This window comes from Rhinoderma darwinii, chromosome 2 (assembly GCF_050947455.1).
Source record: "Rhinoderma darwinii isolate aRhiDar2 chromosome 2, aRhiDar2.hap1, whole genome shotgun sequence".
Lineage (NCBI taxonomy): Eukaryota > Metazoa > Chordata > Amphibia > Anura > Rhinodermatidae > Rhinoderma > Rhinoderma darwinii.
The window spans coordinates 288,997,246-289,017,014 of record NC_134688.1 but is presented as its reverse complement, the minus strand read 5'-3'; the positions used below and the strand labels follow the sequence as shown (position 1 = coordinate 289,017,014).

The 19,769-nt window shown below is 43.0% G+C and overlaps 1 protein-coding gene across 1 annotated transcript in view; it reads left to right on the top strand.

Moving 5' to 3' along the window:
• The window catches only part of SESN2 (sestrin 2), a 34,575-nt gene extending 21,323 nt beyond the window's left edge, over positions 1 to 13,252 (top strand). Inside the window, exons 8-10 of the mRNA XM_075853431.1 lie at positions 9,871 to 10,061; positions 10,139 to 10,283; positions 11,702 to 13,252. Of these exons, the coding sequence (XP_075709546.1) occupies positions 9,871 to 10,061; positions 10,139 to 10,283; positions 11,702 to 11,788 (423 nt within the window). The 3' untranslated portion in view covers positions 11,789 to 13,252. The remainder of the gene's footprint in view (positions 1 to 9,870; positions 10,062 to 10,138; positions 10,284 to 11,701) is intronic.
• Positions 13,253 to 19,769: the final 6,517 nt, after the last annotated feature.

Below are 19,769 nucleotides of genomic sequence, written 5' to 3'. Positions count from 1 at the left end.
ATAAAGTCCTCACAGGAGGCTGGCCTGCAAGATGCCAGAGGGACGCGTCGCAATGTCTACGTAAAGACTAGGTGTTTTTGTAGTAAAAAAAATAATAATTTACCTGCAATGTTCCGCAGCAGACATTCTGGACAAAAACCTGCATCACAATTTGGCGTTTTCGACCGAAAATCCCTGCAGCCGCCAAGTCAGATACGCTGTGTACTTTTAGCCATACTCTGTGAGGGGGGGGATGGAACCCTAATGGACCCTTTTGGATCGTTTAGGATGGTTATAAAACAGATCAAATAAAATAGCCATTAATGATTTGAAGAGCTGAAACCATGAGCCCAGAGCCATGTGCACTTCCTCAGTGTGAACATTAAAGAGGCTCTGTCACCAGATTTTGCAACACCTATCTGCTATTGCAGCAGATCGGCGCTGCAATGTAGATTACAGTAACGTTTTTATTTTTAAAAAACGAGCATTTTTGGCCAAGTTATGACCATTTTCGTATTTATGCAAATGAGGCTTGCAAAAGTACAACTGGGCGTGTATTATGTGCGTACATCGGGGCGTGTTTACTACTTTTACTAGCTGGGCGTTGTGTATAGAAGTGTCATCCACTTCTCTTCAGAACACCCAGCTTCTGGCAGTGCAGACACAGCCGTGTTCTCCAGAGATCACGCTGTGTCGTCGCTCACAGGTCCTGCATCGTGTCAGACGAGCGAGGACACATCGACACCAGAGGCTACAGATGATTCTGCAGCAGCATCGGCGTTTGCAGGTAAGTCGATGTAGCTACTTACCTGCAAATGCTGATGCTGCTGCAGAATCAACTGTAGCCTCTGGTGCTGACACGATGCAGGACCTGTGAGTGACGTCACAGATCTGCACTGCCAGAAGCTGGGCGTTCTGAAGAGAAGTGGATGATACTTCTATACACAACGCCCAGCTAGTAAAAGTAGTAAACACGCCCCGATGTACGCACATAATACACGCCCAGTTGTACTTTTACTTTTCAACACGCCCAGTTGTACTTTTGCAAGCCTCATTTGCATAAATACGAAAATGGTCATAACTTAGCCAAAAATGCTCGTTTTTTAAAAATAAAAACGTTACTGTAATCGACATTGCAGCGCCTATCTGCTGCAATAGCAGATAGGGGTTGCAAAATCTGGTGACAGAGCCTCTTTAAATCCTCTATGAAAACTGCTGCATTTTCACATTTGCTGTGGAGTAGACACAATATAAGGGTATGTTCACACGCTTAACAAAAAACGTCTAAAAATACGGAGCTGTTTTCAGAGAAAACAGCTTCTGATTTTCAGGTGTTTTTGAAGCTTTTAATTTGAGGCTTCTTTCAGGCTTGTTTTTGAGGCGTTTTTCATAGTGTTCAATGGAAAAATAGTGTTCACTCCAAAAAAACGTCTCAAGTGACATGCACTTCTTTTTACTCTCCGTTTTTTAAAACCGCGGCGTAAATACTTTTTTTTTTTTTTCCCATTTATTTCAATGGGCAGATGTTTGTAGGCGTTCAGCTTCCGTTTTTTTTCAGGCATTTTTCGAGGCGTAAACTCCTTGAAATACACCTGAAAACACTGCGTGTGAACTTACCCTAAGAGGGCTTAAAGAGGCTCTGTCACCACATTATAAGTGGCCTATCTTCTACATAATGAGATCGGCGCTGTAATGTAGATTACAGCAGTGTTTTTTTATTTAGAAAAACAATCAATTTTGATCAAGTTATGACCTATTTTAGATTTATGCTAATGAGTTTCTCAATGGACAACTGGGCGTGTTTTTTTTACTTTTTGACGAAGTGGGCGTTGAGGACAGAAGTGTATGACGCTGACATCAGCGTCATACACTTCTCTCCAGTCATTTACTCTGCAGATGGCGATATAGCTATATCGCTATGTGCAGCCACATAAACACACACTAATATTACTGCAGTGTCCTGGCAATGAATAGACATTACCTCCTGCCAGGACGGGATGTGTATTCAGAATCCTGACCACTTCTCTGTGATTTGCCGCATAGCAGGCGTAGTCTCGCTAGATTACGTTGTAAGTTGTCATCTACAGCGAGATCTCGCTGTGCTGTAAATCGCAGAGAAGTGGTCAGGATTCTGAATACACATCACGTCCTAGCTGGAGATAATGTACAGTATATTCATTGTCCAGACGCTGCAGTAATGTTATAGTGTGTTTATGTGGCTGCACTTAGCGATAAAGCTATATCTCTATCTGCTGTGTAAATGAATGGGGAGAAGTGTATGACGCTGGTCAGCGTCCTACACTTCTCTCCACAACGCCCACTTGGTCATATAGTAAACACGCCCAGTTGTCCATTGAGAAACTCATTAGCATAAAGCTAATATAGGTCATAACTCCGTCAAAAATAAAAAAAAACACTGCTGTAATCTACATTACAGCGCCGATCACATCATGTACAATATAGGCCACTTCTAATGTGGTGACGGAGCCTCTTTTTAAATAGACAACTTGCTCTTTACTATAGTACATGGTCAGACGGATTTACTAATAGTCTTAAAGGGGTTTCCCACCAGGGACACTTATGACATATCCACAGAATGTCCTAAATGTCAGATAGGTGCGGATCTGCAGCTTTCTCTAAAACAGGGCCCCCTAAAGCTCGTTCTGCTGCCCTGTGTTACAGGTGAATTCTGACGATAAAAAAAACGGTGTAGAGACTTCCGGTTCTGGCGCTGGGATGTGAGGACGGAGCTGCATGAGCTCCTGAAGCCCTGATCCCCTAACCCATCTACGCCACACACCCGCAGGATATAAACACCCCGGCATTAGGAGGAGAGTTGGGGGACAAGAACCGGGCGGTTTATGGAGAGATATCTCCTCCGGAGCGGCAGCAGAGAGATCTCCTGTCCGGCCGAGCACAGCACACGAGGTGAGGTGCCATCCAAGATGGCGGCGCCGCTGCAGCCACCACTTTCACAGAGCCGGTCTCAGAGCCCAGAAATTCAGAGGGAAATGCTATCGCCGTCGGTAATGACTGACTCACAGATTGATTATCGGAAGCTGGCAATTGAGGTAGCTACCCAACTGGCCCCCGACATCAGAGAATCCCTAATAGCCACAGTCACAACAACGCTCCAAAAACTCCAAAATGAGGTGACATCTCATGGCAATCGACTAGATGAATTGGAGCAGCGGGTTGGTCTCATGGAGGATGAATCAGCAGGGGCACATACCTGCATTAGAGACCTAATGCGAGATAACACAAAACTCAGAGACCGCTTAGAAGATCTTGAGAATCGGTCCAGAAGAAACAATTTAAGGATAGTGGGACTGCCTGAGCATATTAGACCGCAGCTCCTCCAGGGCATCTGCGAGACGGAGTTACCAGAAGCGCTAGGCCTGACCAGATCTTGCAGAGTGGAAAGGGCACACAGAGTGGGCCCCCCTGGTCCGAGCGCCAGCGCCAAAGGAGAGCCGCAAAGCAGACCGCGCCAGGTGATCATGCGGTACTTGGATTACAATGACAAAGAGGAACTTTTGCGCACTTTCCGGAACCGTAATACCCCTTTGCATATAAGGGGGGCAAAAATCATCCTGTTTGCAGATTATTCGGCAGAAGTCACAAGGCGTCGGAGAGCATTTGGAGGTGTTTGCACCTCCCTTTACAAACGCAAAATCAAATTTCAGCTACAGTATCCGGCCACTTTGAGGATCATGCAGACGGATGGCGCCACCAAGGTATTCCACAATCCTGAGGAGGCGGCATTATATGTAGACCAGATCCCTGGACTTCAGGGCCCTAGACAATCGGGAGAGGAGACGGCGAGTACAGGAGGGGAAGGTCCCCGTGCACCAGTTTCTTCACCGAGGGACTGTACATGGTCAGATATCGCCCGCAATTCCACTTCCTCACCCAAGCAACAACGGGCAGAATCGTCGAAGATGCCACATCGACAACGCTCAGAAAACCGGCTTGCAACCATCGCGGACTGATAAGTATCTCATAGAGGCTCCATGAGCGCATTTGATTGTGCCTTATATATTTAAGTGGCAATTGGTTCTGGTGGGATATTATGCCGACAAAATTCCTGCTATAATAGGCATAAGCACTTGTACCCGTGTTATATAGGAAGCCCAACTTATTTTAATACTTTAAAAATTAAAATATGAAGTTCCAGTATATCACGAAAAGATGGTGGGAAGGGGAGGGGGAGGGGTCACAGACCAGAAAAAAGTGAAGTTATGTATGCCAATTTAAAGTTTGTCTCACAGGAAATGCTGGTGACATTCCTGGATGGGCATTTTGTTAAAGGTTGTGCCAATTCTCTGGCACCGAATGTAAATGTTGTTATTGTAATGTTGGGAGCAATCTGGAGCAGACGCCGCCGGGCGGCTAACAAGGCAGCAAAGCACTCTTGCCTAGAAATAGATATATATGACCAGTCAATAGTGAACCTTTTCGGAACGCCCAATTTATGCAGCTGACCTCGTGGAATGTAAAGGGGCTCAGGTCCCCTAACAAGAGAATGATGGTACTCCGCCACTTAAAAAAACTCCATACGGACATCGCTCTTCTTCAGGAGACACATTTGGAGGAGAGCGACTTCCACCGCATGAAAAAGTTGTGGGTGGGCCAAGTATACGGCTCTTCAGCTTGTGGCCGTAAAGCGGGGGTACTTATTTGAATAAATAGAAACCTGGTACATGAGGTAATCCACACTGATGCAGATAAGGAAGGGCGACTGCTCCATATTACTCTAAGCACACCATGTGGGGTATTAAGCATTTATAACGTGTATGGACCTAATAGTGATAATATTGCGTTTTTCAATGGTTTGGAAAGGGCCCTTATGTCAGATAATGTCCAGCACAAAATAGTGGGAGGTGACTTTAATTCAGTTTCTGATCACAAGGAGGATAGACGCACACACAGTTCACAAAGCACGGAATCCATTCCTACAAGGGCTCCCAGAAAACAGGACCGAGTGTTGGGACCCCTGATGGAAAGAACACACTTAATAGATCCCTGGAGAAGGGGTAACCCGGATGCCCGGGAATTTACACATTACTCCCACGCTCAACAGTCCTGGTCCAGGATTGACTACCTCTTAATATCCCCAACACTACAACCGAGGCTGGGGGCCGCTGAGATAGGGGACCTAGTGATCTCAGATCACGCCCCGGTACGAGTAGATTTTCAGGAAATGTATCCCAGAGGATCAGACTTCATATGGAGATTCCCGGCTCATTTAGCAACTGATGACACCTTTGTGAGACAGCTAAGAGGGTGGTGGTTAGAATACACGTCGACGAATTCAGAACACAGAGATGACCCCTCACTGTACTGGGATACGGCCAAGGCAGTGCTGAGGGGGAGGATAATGGCGTATACTGTCAGCAAAAAACGGGAAATAACACAAAAATTTAATGCCTCTAGTGCTACACTGAGGGCAACCTATACAGCATATTTGGCACACCCTACACTAGATGCTAGACAGGCCTGGATTCAGGCAAAACACTCTTTTGACGAGTGGGCAGCTCAGAAAGAAACAATGCATACTCGAGACTTTGAAGCTACTTTACATAAGTTCGGAAGTAAGGCGGGTAAACTTTTGGCCAATATGGCTCGAGGCAAGCGCTCAGTGCAACACATAGCGAAATTAAGGGATCATAATGGGCGAGAAACATGCGATCCAACTAGTATTCCATCTTGGCTAAATTCTATGAGGAGCTATACTCTGATACATCTTCCCTTTCATTGACAGACACACTGTTAGACAAGGTCACTTTACCGGTCATCTCCGCGGAACAGTTGCAACTTCTAAATGCCAGGGTCACAAGGGAGGAGGTGGATGAGGCAATAAGAAACCTTAAAAATAGTAAGGCGCCTGGCCCAGATGGGCTGACCGGCGAATTTTTTAAAGTAATGCGGGAACAGATTACGGAGACTTTGGTCTCCTTGTTTAACAATGCTCTGGGAGAGGAGGGGTTACAACCATCAGCAGACACATCTTATGTGAAATTATTGCTAAAACCTGGAAAGGACCCCCTACTACCAGGATCATACAGACCCATATCGCTCATAAACGTGGACGCTAAACTCCTTTCCAAAATCATAGCTGATAGGTTAGCGAATATAATGCCGTTCCTCATAGCCCCAGAACAAGTAGGTTTTATTAAAGGTAGGTCGGCGGTCACCAACATTAGGACGGTTCTGGCAGTGCTAGATAGAGTACAGCATAACCCATTTCCGGGGGAACATTCGGCTTTACTTTTACTTGACGCGGAGAAAGCTTTTGACAATGTCCGTTGGAAATGGTTGGATGCTGTCCTGGATAAGATGGAAATAACGGGGGCATTCAGGATCTTATTACACCACATATACAAAGACCCTAAGGCTAGAATCTCCACACCGGGCTTTCTGTCTAAACCATTCCGTCTATGTAAAGGTACAAGACAGGGGTGTCCGCTATCGCCACTGTTGTTCAATCTGGCTTTGGAGCCGCTGGCACGTTATCTGGCGTCATCCAATTTATATACGGGCATAAGGGTGGGGGAGATGGAGGTCAAGGAAACGTTGTTTGCAGATGACATCTTGTTATTTCTCGCAGACCCCCTTAAAGATGTTCCGCGTATCTTCCAGGCATTGAACGACTTTGGGAGCTATTCAGGGTACAAAGTTAACACGTTAAAATGCCAGTTATTAGATTTGGGAACGCAGGACCCAGCATATAGGGGGTCCCTAGCCTCCCTGGATGTTGAGATGGCGAAGTCAAACATTACTTATCTGGGTATTAAAGTGGGTCGAGCACCCAACTCGCTATATGATCTAAATTATCCCCCCCTTATACAGGATATCCAAGCAGATCTTCTGAGATGGCACAGTCTACCTCTATCACTGATGGGAAGGAGCTGTTTGGTCAAAATGTCAGGATTTGCGAAATTACTCTACCCGCTCCAGACTATTCCACTTCTGGTCAAGCACTCAGATATCAATACATTCAACTCATCATTTACCAAATTCATATGGGGGGGAAAGAAACCAAGAATAGCACTCACGAAACTCATGATGCGGAAGGCGGAAGGAGGGGTCAACTTCCCTAACATCCGGGGTTATAACCTGGCCTGTTTGAGTAGACCTCTGCTAGATTGGAAACACAACACAGAGTTCCACTCCAATACTAGACTGGAGAGACCGCTAGCAAAACCTTGGGATCTCATGGCTCTGGTACACACAACGTTCACTTGTCTCCCAAAGATCGTCAAGAAATCATCTCTGTTACGAGATACCATCATTGCCTGGAAGGTATTGCGCAAACACTATAACCTTTCTTATCGCATTTCAAAACATATGCCCTTATGGCAGCACCCAGAGTTTGCAGCAGGAAGATCTAACAAACTAATGTCAGAATGGAGGGAGAAAGGGGTAGCGACTCTGGGGGATATGTTTCACGCGCAGGATAAGAGGTGGTTAACCTTGCAAGAGCTCCAGAGTAAATACGTTTTTGTTCGGCATCAGCACTTACAGTACTTGCAAATAGTTAATCACTGTAAAACTAAAACTTGCGGATGTAGCGGATGAGGTCCCCCCCAACCTGTTTGATTCATGGTTCACGGACAATCACAGACACTCCATTTCCCAATTATATAGTACACTCAGACCATCACTATTGAAGATGTCCCCGGGGCAGGCCTTTGGAAGATGGGAAAAACTGTTTCATTTACCAGGCATTGAAAAGCATATTGAAAAAGGGCTGGTGGATTTCAGGGCACACGTACACAACGAAAACTGGAGGGAAACTCATTTGAAGATCATTCACCAAGCAATATATGAATTTACCCTGGCCCCCTCCGCCTCACAACCAGATAGGAAAACGTCATGCCCTAGATGTAATATCTCAAAGACGGACATGTATCATGGCCTTTGGGCGTGTGCACATATTCAGCCATTCTGTGGGGAGATAACATCCTTATTACAGCAGGTGGGCAGGTTCCATGGGAATGTAGGGCCAATGGAGGTCTTATTCCATATACAACATGATGGAGAATTAGAAGAGACAGAAACGACACATTTATCTCCCATGGCCCATGCCACACTGATAGTGGCAAAGAGGTTCATACTCCAAAACTGGCTGGTAGCTGAAGTACCGACTCAGAATATGGTGGTCCAGGGGTTGAGGAAACTGTTTTATCTAGACCGCATTGGTATATTACAGAATAAAGACACGCAGAGCAAAAAATTCTTTGAGAAATGGAAGCTTTTCCTCACAAAATATTTCACCAGTACAGAACGAAGGGACATCATAGGTCCATTTACGGGAACGTCATGGTACTTGATTGAAGATCTCAAGGGCACTTTAGGGGCACTGAAAATATCACGGGAGTAAAGCATATATATCCTCTTGGATTTCTTTATTCTTGCGGACTAGCTGCCTGAGTCAGTGAACTGCTTCACGAAGCTCCAATTGTTATGTATGCTCCCATTTCTTATTTGTTTTGTGTATTGTTTAGTTATGTTAGTTAGGCAGATATGCGAATTTATGTAACTATGTTTACAGGAATACCCGACATGTGGGGTTAAAGGATGGGAAGGATAGAGGAGATGAAGGAGGGCTGATAGCCTCTGGGGAATACCTCCCAAGATTAAACCTAGTTTGCTAGGAAGCATTTACTATCACATGTTCATTTATACATTTTTTGTAATGTTTATTATTATGGCAATGCATTACTGTATGATTTGTGGGTTTTTTTTGTGTTGAAAAAAAATTCAATAAAAATATGTTTTAAAAAAAAAACGGTGTAGCTCGCTGAGCTACGCTGTTTTCAGAAGTCCATAGAACTGAATAGTAACGGAAACGGCGTAGCTCGCATGCTACACTGCTCCCGTAACTGCCATTCAATACTATGGGACTTGTGGAAACGGCATAGCTCAGCGAGCTACGCTGTTTTTGTAACTCCCGACCATAAAGTCAGGAAGTGGCTGGGAGGCAACTAGAGCGGGGTTTAGGGGGCCCCGTTCTAGAGATGGGTGCGGAACCCCGAGTTGGGACCTGCATCTATCTGATGTATCCTGTGGATATGTCATAAATGTCCCTGGTGGGGAAAACCCCTTTAAATTTAGACAGCTTAGAATTAAAGGGTAACTAAATGTCAGAAGTTTGTTGAACATGTCAGAAGTTTTGAATGGTGGGAGTCCAAGCACTGAGACCCCCACTAATAGCTAAAAGGAAGCGCTCGTGTGAGCCGCTTAGTTGCTGTTTGACTTTTTCCGGAAAGCCGATGTAGCAGTGTACGTGCTAAATAGAAAGTCTGAGCCCGTACACCGCTACATCTGCTTTCTGTAAAAAGCCGAACGGAAACGAAGCGGTTCACACGAGCGCTTCTGCTGCTTCGTTTTAGCAATTGGTTGGGGACTCCGTGCTTGGACCCCGAACCAATCAAAACTTCTGACATGTCAGAAGTTTGAACGTTTTAGTTACCCTTTAAGACAATATGACAAATTTATCATGTTGGCTCATGCTGAGTGTTTGCTTACTTTAAAAAGGCTACAAATTTATCAAAGAGGTGATCAAGTTATACAGAAATGTATAGAATTTTTTTTTTTTTTTTTTTTTGGGCAAATTCTTCTTGGGACACTACTCTTTCACTTTGTGACTCATCTGACAAGGAGGCGTGGCTCAAATGTGGCACTAGAATTCTAGCTCAACTTTTAAGCCAAATTTCTGGTACTTTGCTTTGTGGGAAGGAAAATACAACACACTGGGGCAGATCTACAAACTAGAGGGGCAATGGTTGCTTCTGACCCTTTGGTTCCAAACATCTGGATCATGAAGTGTTTAGGTTTACTTGAATTCTGTTTTCTTGGTTTGTTACAATTTAATTTCTTTTTCAGGACTACACTTGGGAAGACCATGGATATTCTCTATTGCATAGGTTGTATCCAGAGGTTGGACAGCTCCTGGATGACAAGTTCCAAGTAGCCTATAATTTGACATATCATACTATTGCTTCACATCAAGAGGTAGACACATTCAAATTGCGAAGAGCCATCTGGAACTATATTCAGTGCATTTATGGGATCAGGTAAGGGTTGAAAAAGCTGTTCGTAAAATGATGCTGTAACCACTCAAGCTTGTTGACTTTTCTTTGTAATCTTCTAGGTATGATGATTATGACTATGGTGAGGTGAATCCGCTCCTGGAGAGGAGCTTGAAGGTTTATATGAAAACTGTGACTTGCCACCCAGAGAGAGTGACACGCCAGCTGTATAATGACTTTTGGAGGCAATTTAGGCACTCTGAAAAGGTAACTTTTGAAGTGCTTTTCTGTGCTGCAGAATTAGTCCTTTTAGTCACATCTGTGTTTTCAGATGGCTGTAAAATATCACGCCATCTTGTTTTAATTATCTTGTTCTAATTATCGGAAATGGATTGCGGTGACCTATAGACTCCTGACTTGTACTGTTAAAATAATCAAGGGGAAACTGATTTAAGGGATTGTATTTTTGTTTACTCCATAAAACCAGGTAGTTAAACATACGTTTTTATTTAAAAAATTTCTGATTGGTTAATTCTTTTTTTTATTTCTATTTTCTGTACATGAAAATGGGAGAAGCAGTCTTGCCTTAACAGCATTCAGAGATGCTTTACATGGACCATAGGAAACCGTAGTCTGGAGATGAGCCATTGTCTTCATTTGGACAGTATTTTAGGCATGCTCTGACCTGTGCAGAGAGGGTGCATAGGGGAGTGGTGACAATCACCTATTGTCAATGGTGGAACCTATGTTATCTATATATAGTTGTTACGTTTCATTGTAATCCTGCCTGTGATAATGAAATGACTGCTGAGAAGTGATCTCTACAGAACAGGAAGTGTCAGTCTTTTGAGGCTCAGTGGCGAGAGTGAAAACTACAAGATTTCAGGATTGTTTTAATATAGATGACATGAAAGGTTAAACATTTTTAACCTTTCACCTGCCCATACATGAGCTTGTAGGCAGGGCTTCACAAACACTCTCACTTTAAAAAAATGTCATATCTTCCTCCGTTATTTACACATCACTGCCATTATATTTGGCGCTCAATATGTAAATAAGCCCCTGAACTGTCAATGGGGCGTTTCTATCGAACTAAATGGCAAGGGGGCGTGATCTCTGACACTCTCCAATCAGCTATGGACAGTGTCAGGACGGCTTTCGCTGTGTTCCCTCCCACGTGAACACACACACACACACACACACACACACACACACACACACACAGACTGGTGGTTCTGCAGAGTGCTCTATGTGTAACCGTTATGTTAACTTTTTTTTTTTTTATTTTTTTTTTTAACATTACTTTTGGGTGAAAATGGGAAATGGGGCGTGTTTTTTTTTTTTTTTTTTTTTTTTGGTTTTACTTTTAAAACAGTGTTTGATCGCTTGCATGATATACTGCAATACTAATGTATTGCAGTATACCACTATACTGAGGCAGGGCTTCATAGGGGTACAAAGATGGCAGACCTCTTGAGGCTGCCATGACCACCATCAGCACTGGCGTGATGGCACGTCTGAGGAGGTCGCCCCCCCCCCCCCTCTGATTTTAACGCTTTAAATGCTATGGCCGTGATTGATGTCGTTAAGGGGTTAAAATAATTTTGTATCTTGGGGATCTACAGCCTGCTTTTGATGGGTGGCATGTATTTGAGATTCTAATTGTGCTTCCTATCTCGTCTTAGGTCCACTTGAACTTACTGTTGCTCGAAGCAAGACTAAAAGCTGCTCTGCTATATGGCCTTCGGGCTATAACCCGCTACATGACGTGACCATGGACAAGGAATTGTGCCAAATAAGGCCGGATTAACCCTGTCACTGCTGCATTTCTAATGCGTATTTGCACAATTGAGGAACAATCTTGAATTCTCTTCAATTGTAAGGAGAGCTCCCCTCTTGGTGTACTAATCTAAATGTAGCACTCTTGTGCCCTGTTGTGGGTATGATCTCCTTGCATCTTGAACACTGTGCCGCTCAGTATAGTACAGTGCACTTATACAATGCACGTACACAATGTAGGATTGTATAGAATTGTTTACATGTTGTGCAGCTTTGTAGCTATTAATGTTGTACACTAAAAACTGTCTTGCAGTAGTTTTTGGTAAGTTTACACAAATCCCCATATCTGGAGAGGGCTTAAAGGGGTATTCCTAACTTATATATTTATGGCCTATCCTGTATGTCTGATAGATGCTGGTTCCTAGGTATCTAGGATGGCCACAAGCTCCTGATTCCAGGTAGGGACTAGTGGGGAGGAAGCCTTGTCCCTCCATTCTGTTGTATGGAAGTTACTGAAACAGCTGAGCAGTGCCTGCTCTATTTCCGTAATGCCTATTTAACAGAATGGAGAAAGCAGTGTGCATGTGCAGCACGCTCCACTAGTCCCTGCCTGGAATCTGCGGCCAGTGGCTGCTGCACCAGGCGAGACTGGTCCGGTTGCCCGTTCTTTATATAGGTGTGGGTCCCAGAGCTGGAAAATGTGGATATGCCATATTTGTATAAGTCAGGAATACCCCTTTAACCCAGCCTGTCTGTAATCTGTATCATTAAGGCATTATTTACACCAGCGTTGCGCATCTCAGACGTGAAAAACTGCAGTTTTTCACGTCCGAGGTGCATCCATGCTCTGCGCTGTCTGGATGCGATGTCTCGCATCCCCATAGATGAGTGTATGGAGGGATGCGTGAAGCGTGAAAAAATAGGACATGTCCTATTTTCTCACGGACCCTTCACACGGTCCGTTGAAACAATGGCTGTGTGAACAGCCACATTGAATTACAAAGGTACGTGGGACGGACGTTGTTTCAACGGCCGTCACACGGACGTTTAACACGCTCGTGTAAATAAGGCCTAAGCCTACTACTTTCTGGCCAAATCCTCTTTTGGGAATGTTCTAAGACCTAACGCTACTTGTGGTCCTTTCAGGCCATTCTTTGTTCAGGCCCTGAAAGGTGTACGTGTTTTTAAGGGCATTTGTTAGCCCAAAAATTCTATAATAGAATTACGTTTTTCATTAAGATATCACTGTTGCACAAAAGTGAGATTTAAATGCAGTTTCCAAGTTTGGATTGTATTGTTCTACTACTTGTAAGGTTAGTTAGAATTCTACCTCCTGTTTCAAAGGCACCTTGCTCAATGTTCTTTACTGTGAATCCTTTTCTCAGGTTGACTAACTTGGAATATATTCTTTTTTTTTTTGTGTGTGTTTTTAAATCCGGTTTAATATGTGGAATAAATAAAGACTTTGATTATATATCTACCTGTCATGGCTTTTTTTTTTTTTTTTTTGTATAAGGCTTTGTACACATGTGCTTTGGAGATTCCATTCATAACGGCTGATACCAATGGCACCCGATGAACCTCATTGACTTACGATGGGAGTACATCGGGTTCATTCATGGTTTCCATTGGTTTCTATGGACATAGCACTGTATGCAGCGCTGTTCCAGACAAATTTGCCAGAACTGAAGATGGAGGTTCCAAACTGAGCCCATCGTGACAGTGTGAACAGAGCCTAAAGAACACACTGCTCCAAAAATGACACTATTTTAAGTGTTTTCCTACAGCTCTAAGGCTATATTCACATGCCAGTGAAAAACAAGCCATACATCTGTTTTCAGAACAATGATGTTCTAGGAGTGTATTCACACAGCCGTTTTTTTTAACGGCAAGTGAATACTGCCCGTCAAAAAAAACATTCTATGGGGGCTGTGAACTTTCAGAAATCAATCCTTGTGACGGCTGTTAAACTGATCCTGGCCCTCACACTCTGTCTGGGGATTCCCCTTCTGGCAGGAGCCCCAATGGTGCTTTTTACAAGGGGGGTATGGCAATATGGCTTTATGGGCACGATCTACAAGGGATACTGTGTGGCACGATCTGCATGGGACCTGTCTGGCGCTATCTGCGTGGCCACTGGTGTTCAAGTGGTTGAGACAAAAAAACCCTGTCTAATGAAATTCTATATTTTATTTTTAACGGCCATGAAAGACAGATTGCAAACTGCCATTAAACAGTCAGATGTCCGGGAGATGGATGAACATTTTGACACTGACGCAAAACGGCCATGAAGAACTGACCGTTTATCCTTTCTGGGGGTTTTTAGGTGCCGATGTATTTGATTCGGAAAGTCTTCAGACCCTTTCAACTTTTTCACACTATACTGAGGCCTTGTGCTAAAATAGAAAAATCCTAGTTGCACCCCCACCCCCCCCCCCCCCTCCATCATTCTGCACTCAATACCCCATGATGAGAGAGTGAAAACAATGTTGGTGATCTTTTGCTAATTTGGTGAAGAGGAAAAACTAAAATATTGCTTTGACATAAGTATTCAGACCTTATACTCAGTACATAGTTGAACCACCTTTGGCAGCGATAACAGCCTTCAGTCTACTTGGGAATGGCACAAGGTCTGAACACCTGGATTTGGGGATTTTATGCCTTTATTCTCTGCAGAGCCTCAAGCTCCTGTTATGGATGGGGACAGTCTGATAGACATTTTCAGGATTCTCCAGAGATGTTTGATTAGGAGTGGCTGGGCCACTCAAGGACTTTGGAGTGGCTTAGGGACAACTGAGTGTTGTCTTGGCTGTGTGCTTAGGATCATTGTCTTGGAAGGTGAACCTTGGGCCCAGTCGGAGGTCCAGAGCACTCTGGATCAGGTTTTCATGAAGAATATCTCTGTAATTTGCTCCATTAATCTTTCCCTCAAACCTTACCAGTTTCCCTGTCCCAGCCACTGAAAAACACCCTCACAGCATGATGCTGCCACCACCATGCTTCACTGTAGGGATGGTATTGGGCAGATGTGCAGTGTCTAGTTTCCTCCAGACATGACGCTTAAAATTGAGCCCAAAAAGTTCAATCTTGGTTTCGTCCAACTACAGAATCTTGTTACTCTTGAGTCCTTTAGGTGCTTTTTTGATAACTCCAGGTAGGATTTCATATCTTTTACTGAGAGGCCTCTTTCTGGCCACTCTGCCATAAAGTCCAGATTGGTGGAGTGCTACAGTGATGGTTTACTTTCTGGAAGTTTCTCCCATCTGCACACCGGATCTTTGGAGCTCAGCCAGAGTGACCATTGGGTTCTCGGTTATCTCTTACCAAGGCCCTTCTCCCCTGATTTACTTTATTTGGTGGGGCAGCCAGCTCTAGGAAGAGTCCTGGTTGTTCCAAACATCTTCCATTTAAGAATTATGGAGGCCACTGTGCTCTGCTGCACTGAAAGTTCAAGAATTGTTTTTTTGTTTTTTTTGTACCCTTCTCCAGATCTGTGTCTCCACGCAATCTGAGCTCTGCAGGCAGTTCTTTCCTCCTTGTGGCTTGGTTTTTGCTCTGATCTGCTTTGTCAGCTGTAAGACATTATATAGACAGGGGTGTCTTTCCAAATCATGTCCAATCAAATAAATTTACCACCTGTGGACCCCAAAAGGTGTAGAAAAGTTTAAAACATTTGAGAAATGGGCACCCCCCCCCCCCAGCTAAATTTCAAGTCTCGTAGCAAAGGGTCTGAATACTTATGTCAATGCAAAATTTGAGTTTTCTTCATTTTTAATAAGTTTGCAAAATTTCTGTTTTTCATTTTGGCGTTATGGGGTATTGATTGCAGAATGATGGGGGAAAAGCGTGTGTGTATAAAATGCAGAATTTTTTTATTCTGATGTGAATGGGGTTTATTAAAGGCAAAGTACACCATTTTTGGAAAAAAAATAATTTCGAAAAAAAATATAAGTTTACTTTTATTAAGTGAACTTTTTAAGATACATGCATCCTGTATACATAAAAGCTATCGTTCCGTCCAAAGCCAGTGACTTCCAGCAGCTTTGACAGAACGATGCAGCTTTTATGGAAACATAGAAGCTGTATCTTAAAAGGAACAAAACTTAAATTTTGCTATTATTCAATTTTAAGGGAATGTGTCGCTAGAATTTTTTGTGTTTTTTTTTTGCAGTTAAACAGTATATAAATGATTACACATTGTTTTCATTTTTTCACAAGTCCGGAAATATTATAAATTAGATTCTAATTTATAACATTTCCATGTGCTGGTCACTAGAGGGAGCAATTCCCAAAATTGCAGCATTGGCAATGTGGTAAAGCAACCTCATTGCTTTATGCTGCAAATTTGGAGTAGACACACTCGCTCTAGTGTCCTGACACAATCCCCCCTCCTTTATCCTGGCTAGTGCCAGGAGAAAGGAGGGGGTTGAATGTTCAAACCTCCTACACTGTGTGCCGCCATTTTCTGAGCGAATGCACAGTGTAGGAGGATTAGATACAGTGGTAATCACACAGTATAACACGAACCTAACTTACCTGCTCCTGCCGCCTCCGCTCCTAGTCCTTGTGTCTGCGCTGCCTTGAACATATGGCCGGAAGTCGTCATCTTACTGTCCGGCCACGGCTTCCGGTCCACATGAAAATGGCGCCGGATGTCGCTCTACCAAAGACCTTCCTTTTTAGTCTGTGTGGGAGCGGCGCATGCGACGTTCCCACACAGACAGCGTATGTTATAGTGAATTGAACGGCTCCCGTTCGCATTCTCTATGGGGATGTATGTGCCGTATTCCATCTCTGTCGTTAATCGAAGTAAAAAAGTAAAAAGTACAACACAAATAAATACAATTTATTTTAATGACATACTAAAAGCAATATTATATAAAAAAAAATATTTTTCAAGACACCTTCCCTTTAAAGATCACATACTAATTTATATTAAAAAAATTCCTTTCAAAGGTGTACGAAGCCTTTAAATCAAACTGTTTTGTTATGGAATCGGTACCAAAATGACACCTCAAATAAGCAATGTTTGTAACCCGCCTTAGTGTACCAGATCCTGACAAATGATTAGGGCTTTATTCAGTTGTGTGGGAGAACATAAAGCACTAAAACCAGGATAACATCCCAACATGCAAAAGGGGGGGGGGGATGAAACATGGAGCAGTGACAAAGCCATCTGAATAAAGCACTTAAAGAGGCTCTGTCACCAGATTAGAAGTGCCCTATCTCCTACATAATCTGATTGGCGCTGTAATGTAGATAACAGCAGTGGTTTTTATTTTGAAAAACGATCATTTTTGAGCAAGTTATGAGCTAGTTTAGATTTATGCTAATTAGTTTCTCAATGGACAACTGGGTGTGTTTTTACTTTTTACCAACTGGGTGTTGTACAGAGGAGTGTATGAGGCTGACCAATCAGTGACTAATCTGTGTCCTACACTTCTCATTGTTCTAGCCCAGCATGATCCACAGCACAGTGTGATTGTGCAGTGAAAGAAGTAAACACGCTTAGTTGCTAAAAACACAATACACGCTCAGTTGTCCATTAGAAAGGCTCATTGGCATAAATATAAAATTGCTCATAACTTAGCCAAAAATGATCGTTTTTAAAAAAAACAAAAAACGTTACTGTTCTCTACATTGCAGCGCCGATCACATGCAATAGGAGATAGGGATTTGATAATCTGGTGACAGAGCATCTTTAAAGAGGCTCTGTCACCAGATTATAAATGCCCTGTCTCCTACATAATCTGATCGGCGCTGTAATGTAGATAACTGCTGTTGTTTTTATTTTGAAAAACTATCATTTTTGAGGAAGTTCTGAGCAATTTTAGATTTATTCGAATTCGTTTCTTAATAGACAACTGGGCGTGTTTTTTTACTTTTGACCAACTGGTCGTTGTGAAGAGAAGTGTATGACGCTGACTAATCAGTGACTAATCAGCGTCATACACTTCTCATTGTTCCAGCCCAGCTTCTGTCACTGCACAATCACACTGTGCTGTGGATCATGCTGAGCTGGAACAATGAGAAGTGTATGACGCTGATTGGTCAGCATCATGCACTCCTCTGTGCAACACCCAGTTGGCTATTAAGAAAGTCATTATCATAAATCTAATAACTTGCTCAAAAATGATTGTTTTTCAAAATAAAAACCACTTCTGTTATCTGGGGCGTAGCTAGATGGGGCATGTGCCCCGGGCGCAACTAGGTGGTAGGGAAGGGGGGACGCCGCAGAGCAGCTGATCGCTGCTGATAGGCGCCCCGTATGTCGGACACCTGCAGCAGCTTTGGGCTCTGCCTCTACTCTGTGCTCTGCTGTAACACACACGCCGAGAAGCAGAGGAGGAAGCTCCGCCAACAGCCTGTCCTGTCAGCAAGGAGACATTGTGTGTGTGTGTGTGTGTGTGTGTGTGTATACTGTGTGTCTCTGTGTTTGTATGTGTATGTGTATGTTAGTGTGTGTGTGTTTCTGAATGTGTTCGTCTCTTAGGGTATGTGCACACGATAAGTGGCTTTTACGTCTGAAAAGACAGACTGTTTTCAGGAGTTAAATAGGACTTCAGGTGACATAACTACATTATCCGTACTGAGAGAGTTATCACTGTGTTATTTGTGGTGTTACATAGGACTGCATGTATCATCTACTACATTATCTGTACTGGGTATATAAGGGTCTGTTTGTGAATGTGTCTTTGTGCTTGTATATATGTGCCTTTTATGTATTTGTATATGTTCCTGTCTGTGTATTTATCTGCCGGTGTGTGTGCGTATATGTGTCTGTACGTCTATATATATATATATATATATATATATATATATATATATATATATATATATATTTACCTGTATGTATATATTCCAGAATGTGTGTATGTATATTTGCTTGTATGTCTAAATTTCTGTCTTTATGTATGTACAGTATATATGTTAATTCACTGTATTTTACGATATTTTTTACTTGTGCTCCCACAAAGTATAGAAAATTATGATTCACTGAAGTGATAAATGAGTAAAACGTATAAATTTTATTTGATAACTCTCTAAAAACAGGGGTACAATCACCACTGTGAAAAAACCCCACCGTGCTCATTAAAAACTTATTAACAGGTTCCCGACCGCTGGCCGTATTTATACGGCCAGCGGTCAGGGTCTCTGAAGTCCGCCGTATAGACTATTTACGGCGGCACTTCAGAGACTGTGCACGCGCGATCGCGTGCACACAGCTCTGTGCCCTGGCTGTTGCTAACAGCCATGGGCACTGGGCAGAATGTCAGGGGTCAATCTTTTGGCCCCTGAACATGTGATCGCTGTGACAACCAATCACAGCGATCACATGCATTTCTGCATAGAAAACAGTGTGCACGCGATCGCGTGCACACAGCCCTGTGCCCACGCTGTTACCAACAGCTCTGGGCACTGGGCAGAGTATCGGGGACCAATCTGATGGTCCCTGAACATGTGGTCGCTGTGAAAACCTATCACAGCGACCACATTTGTTTTATTTTGACTTTTCTGGCAGTAAATCTCCTGCCTCTTTTCTTCTCCTCAAACATTGTTTCAGTTTGAGGAGAAGAAGAGACTCGGGAGAATTGCTGCCAGAAGATTACAGTTACATGTACACAAAAAATACAGTTACACTCTAAAACATTCTCTGTATAGATAGATTTCTATCTATCTATCTATACAATCTATCTATCCATCTATCTTTTTTTCTATATATCTACCTTTCTATCTTTTATTCTATTAGAATAGGCAGGTAGGGAGTATATAATTATATATATATATATATATATATATATATATATATATATCCACATATATATAATATATATAGCAATAGCGGTTTATTTTTTTGTTAGCGGTAGTGTAGATATATATAGCAGTTAGTTTGTGTGTTTTATATAAAAAAAACAAAAAACAATTTGTTTAGTTAGTGTTAGTGTTAGTTACGTTATGGCGAGGAAGTTGTTT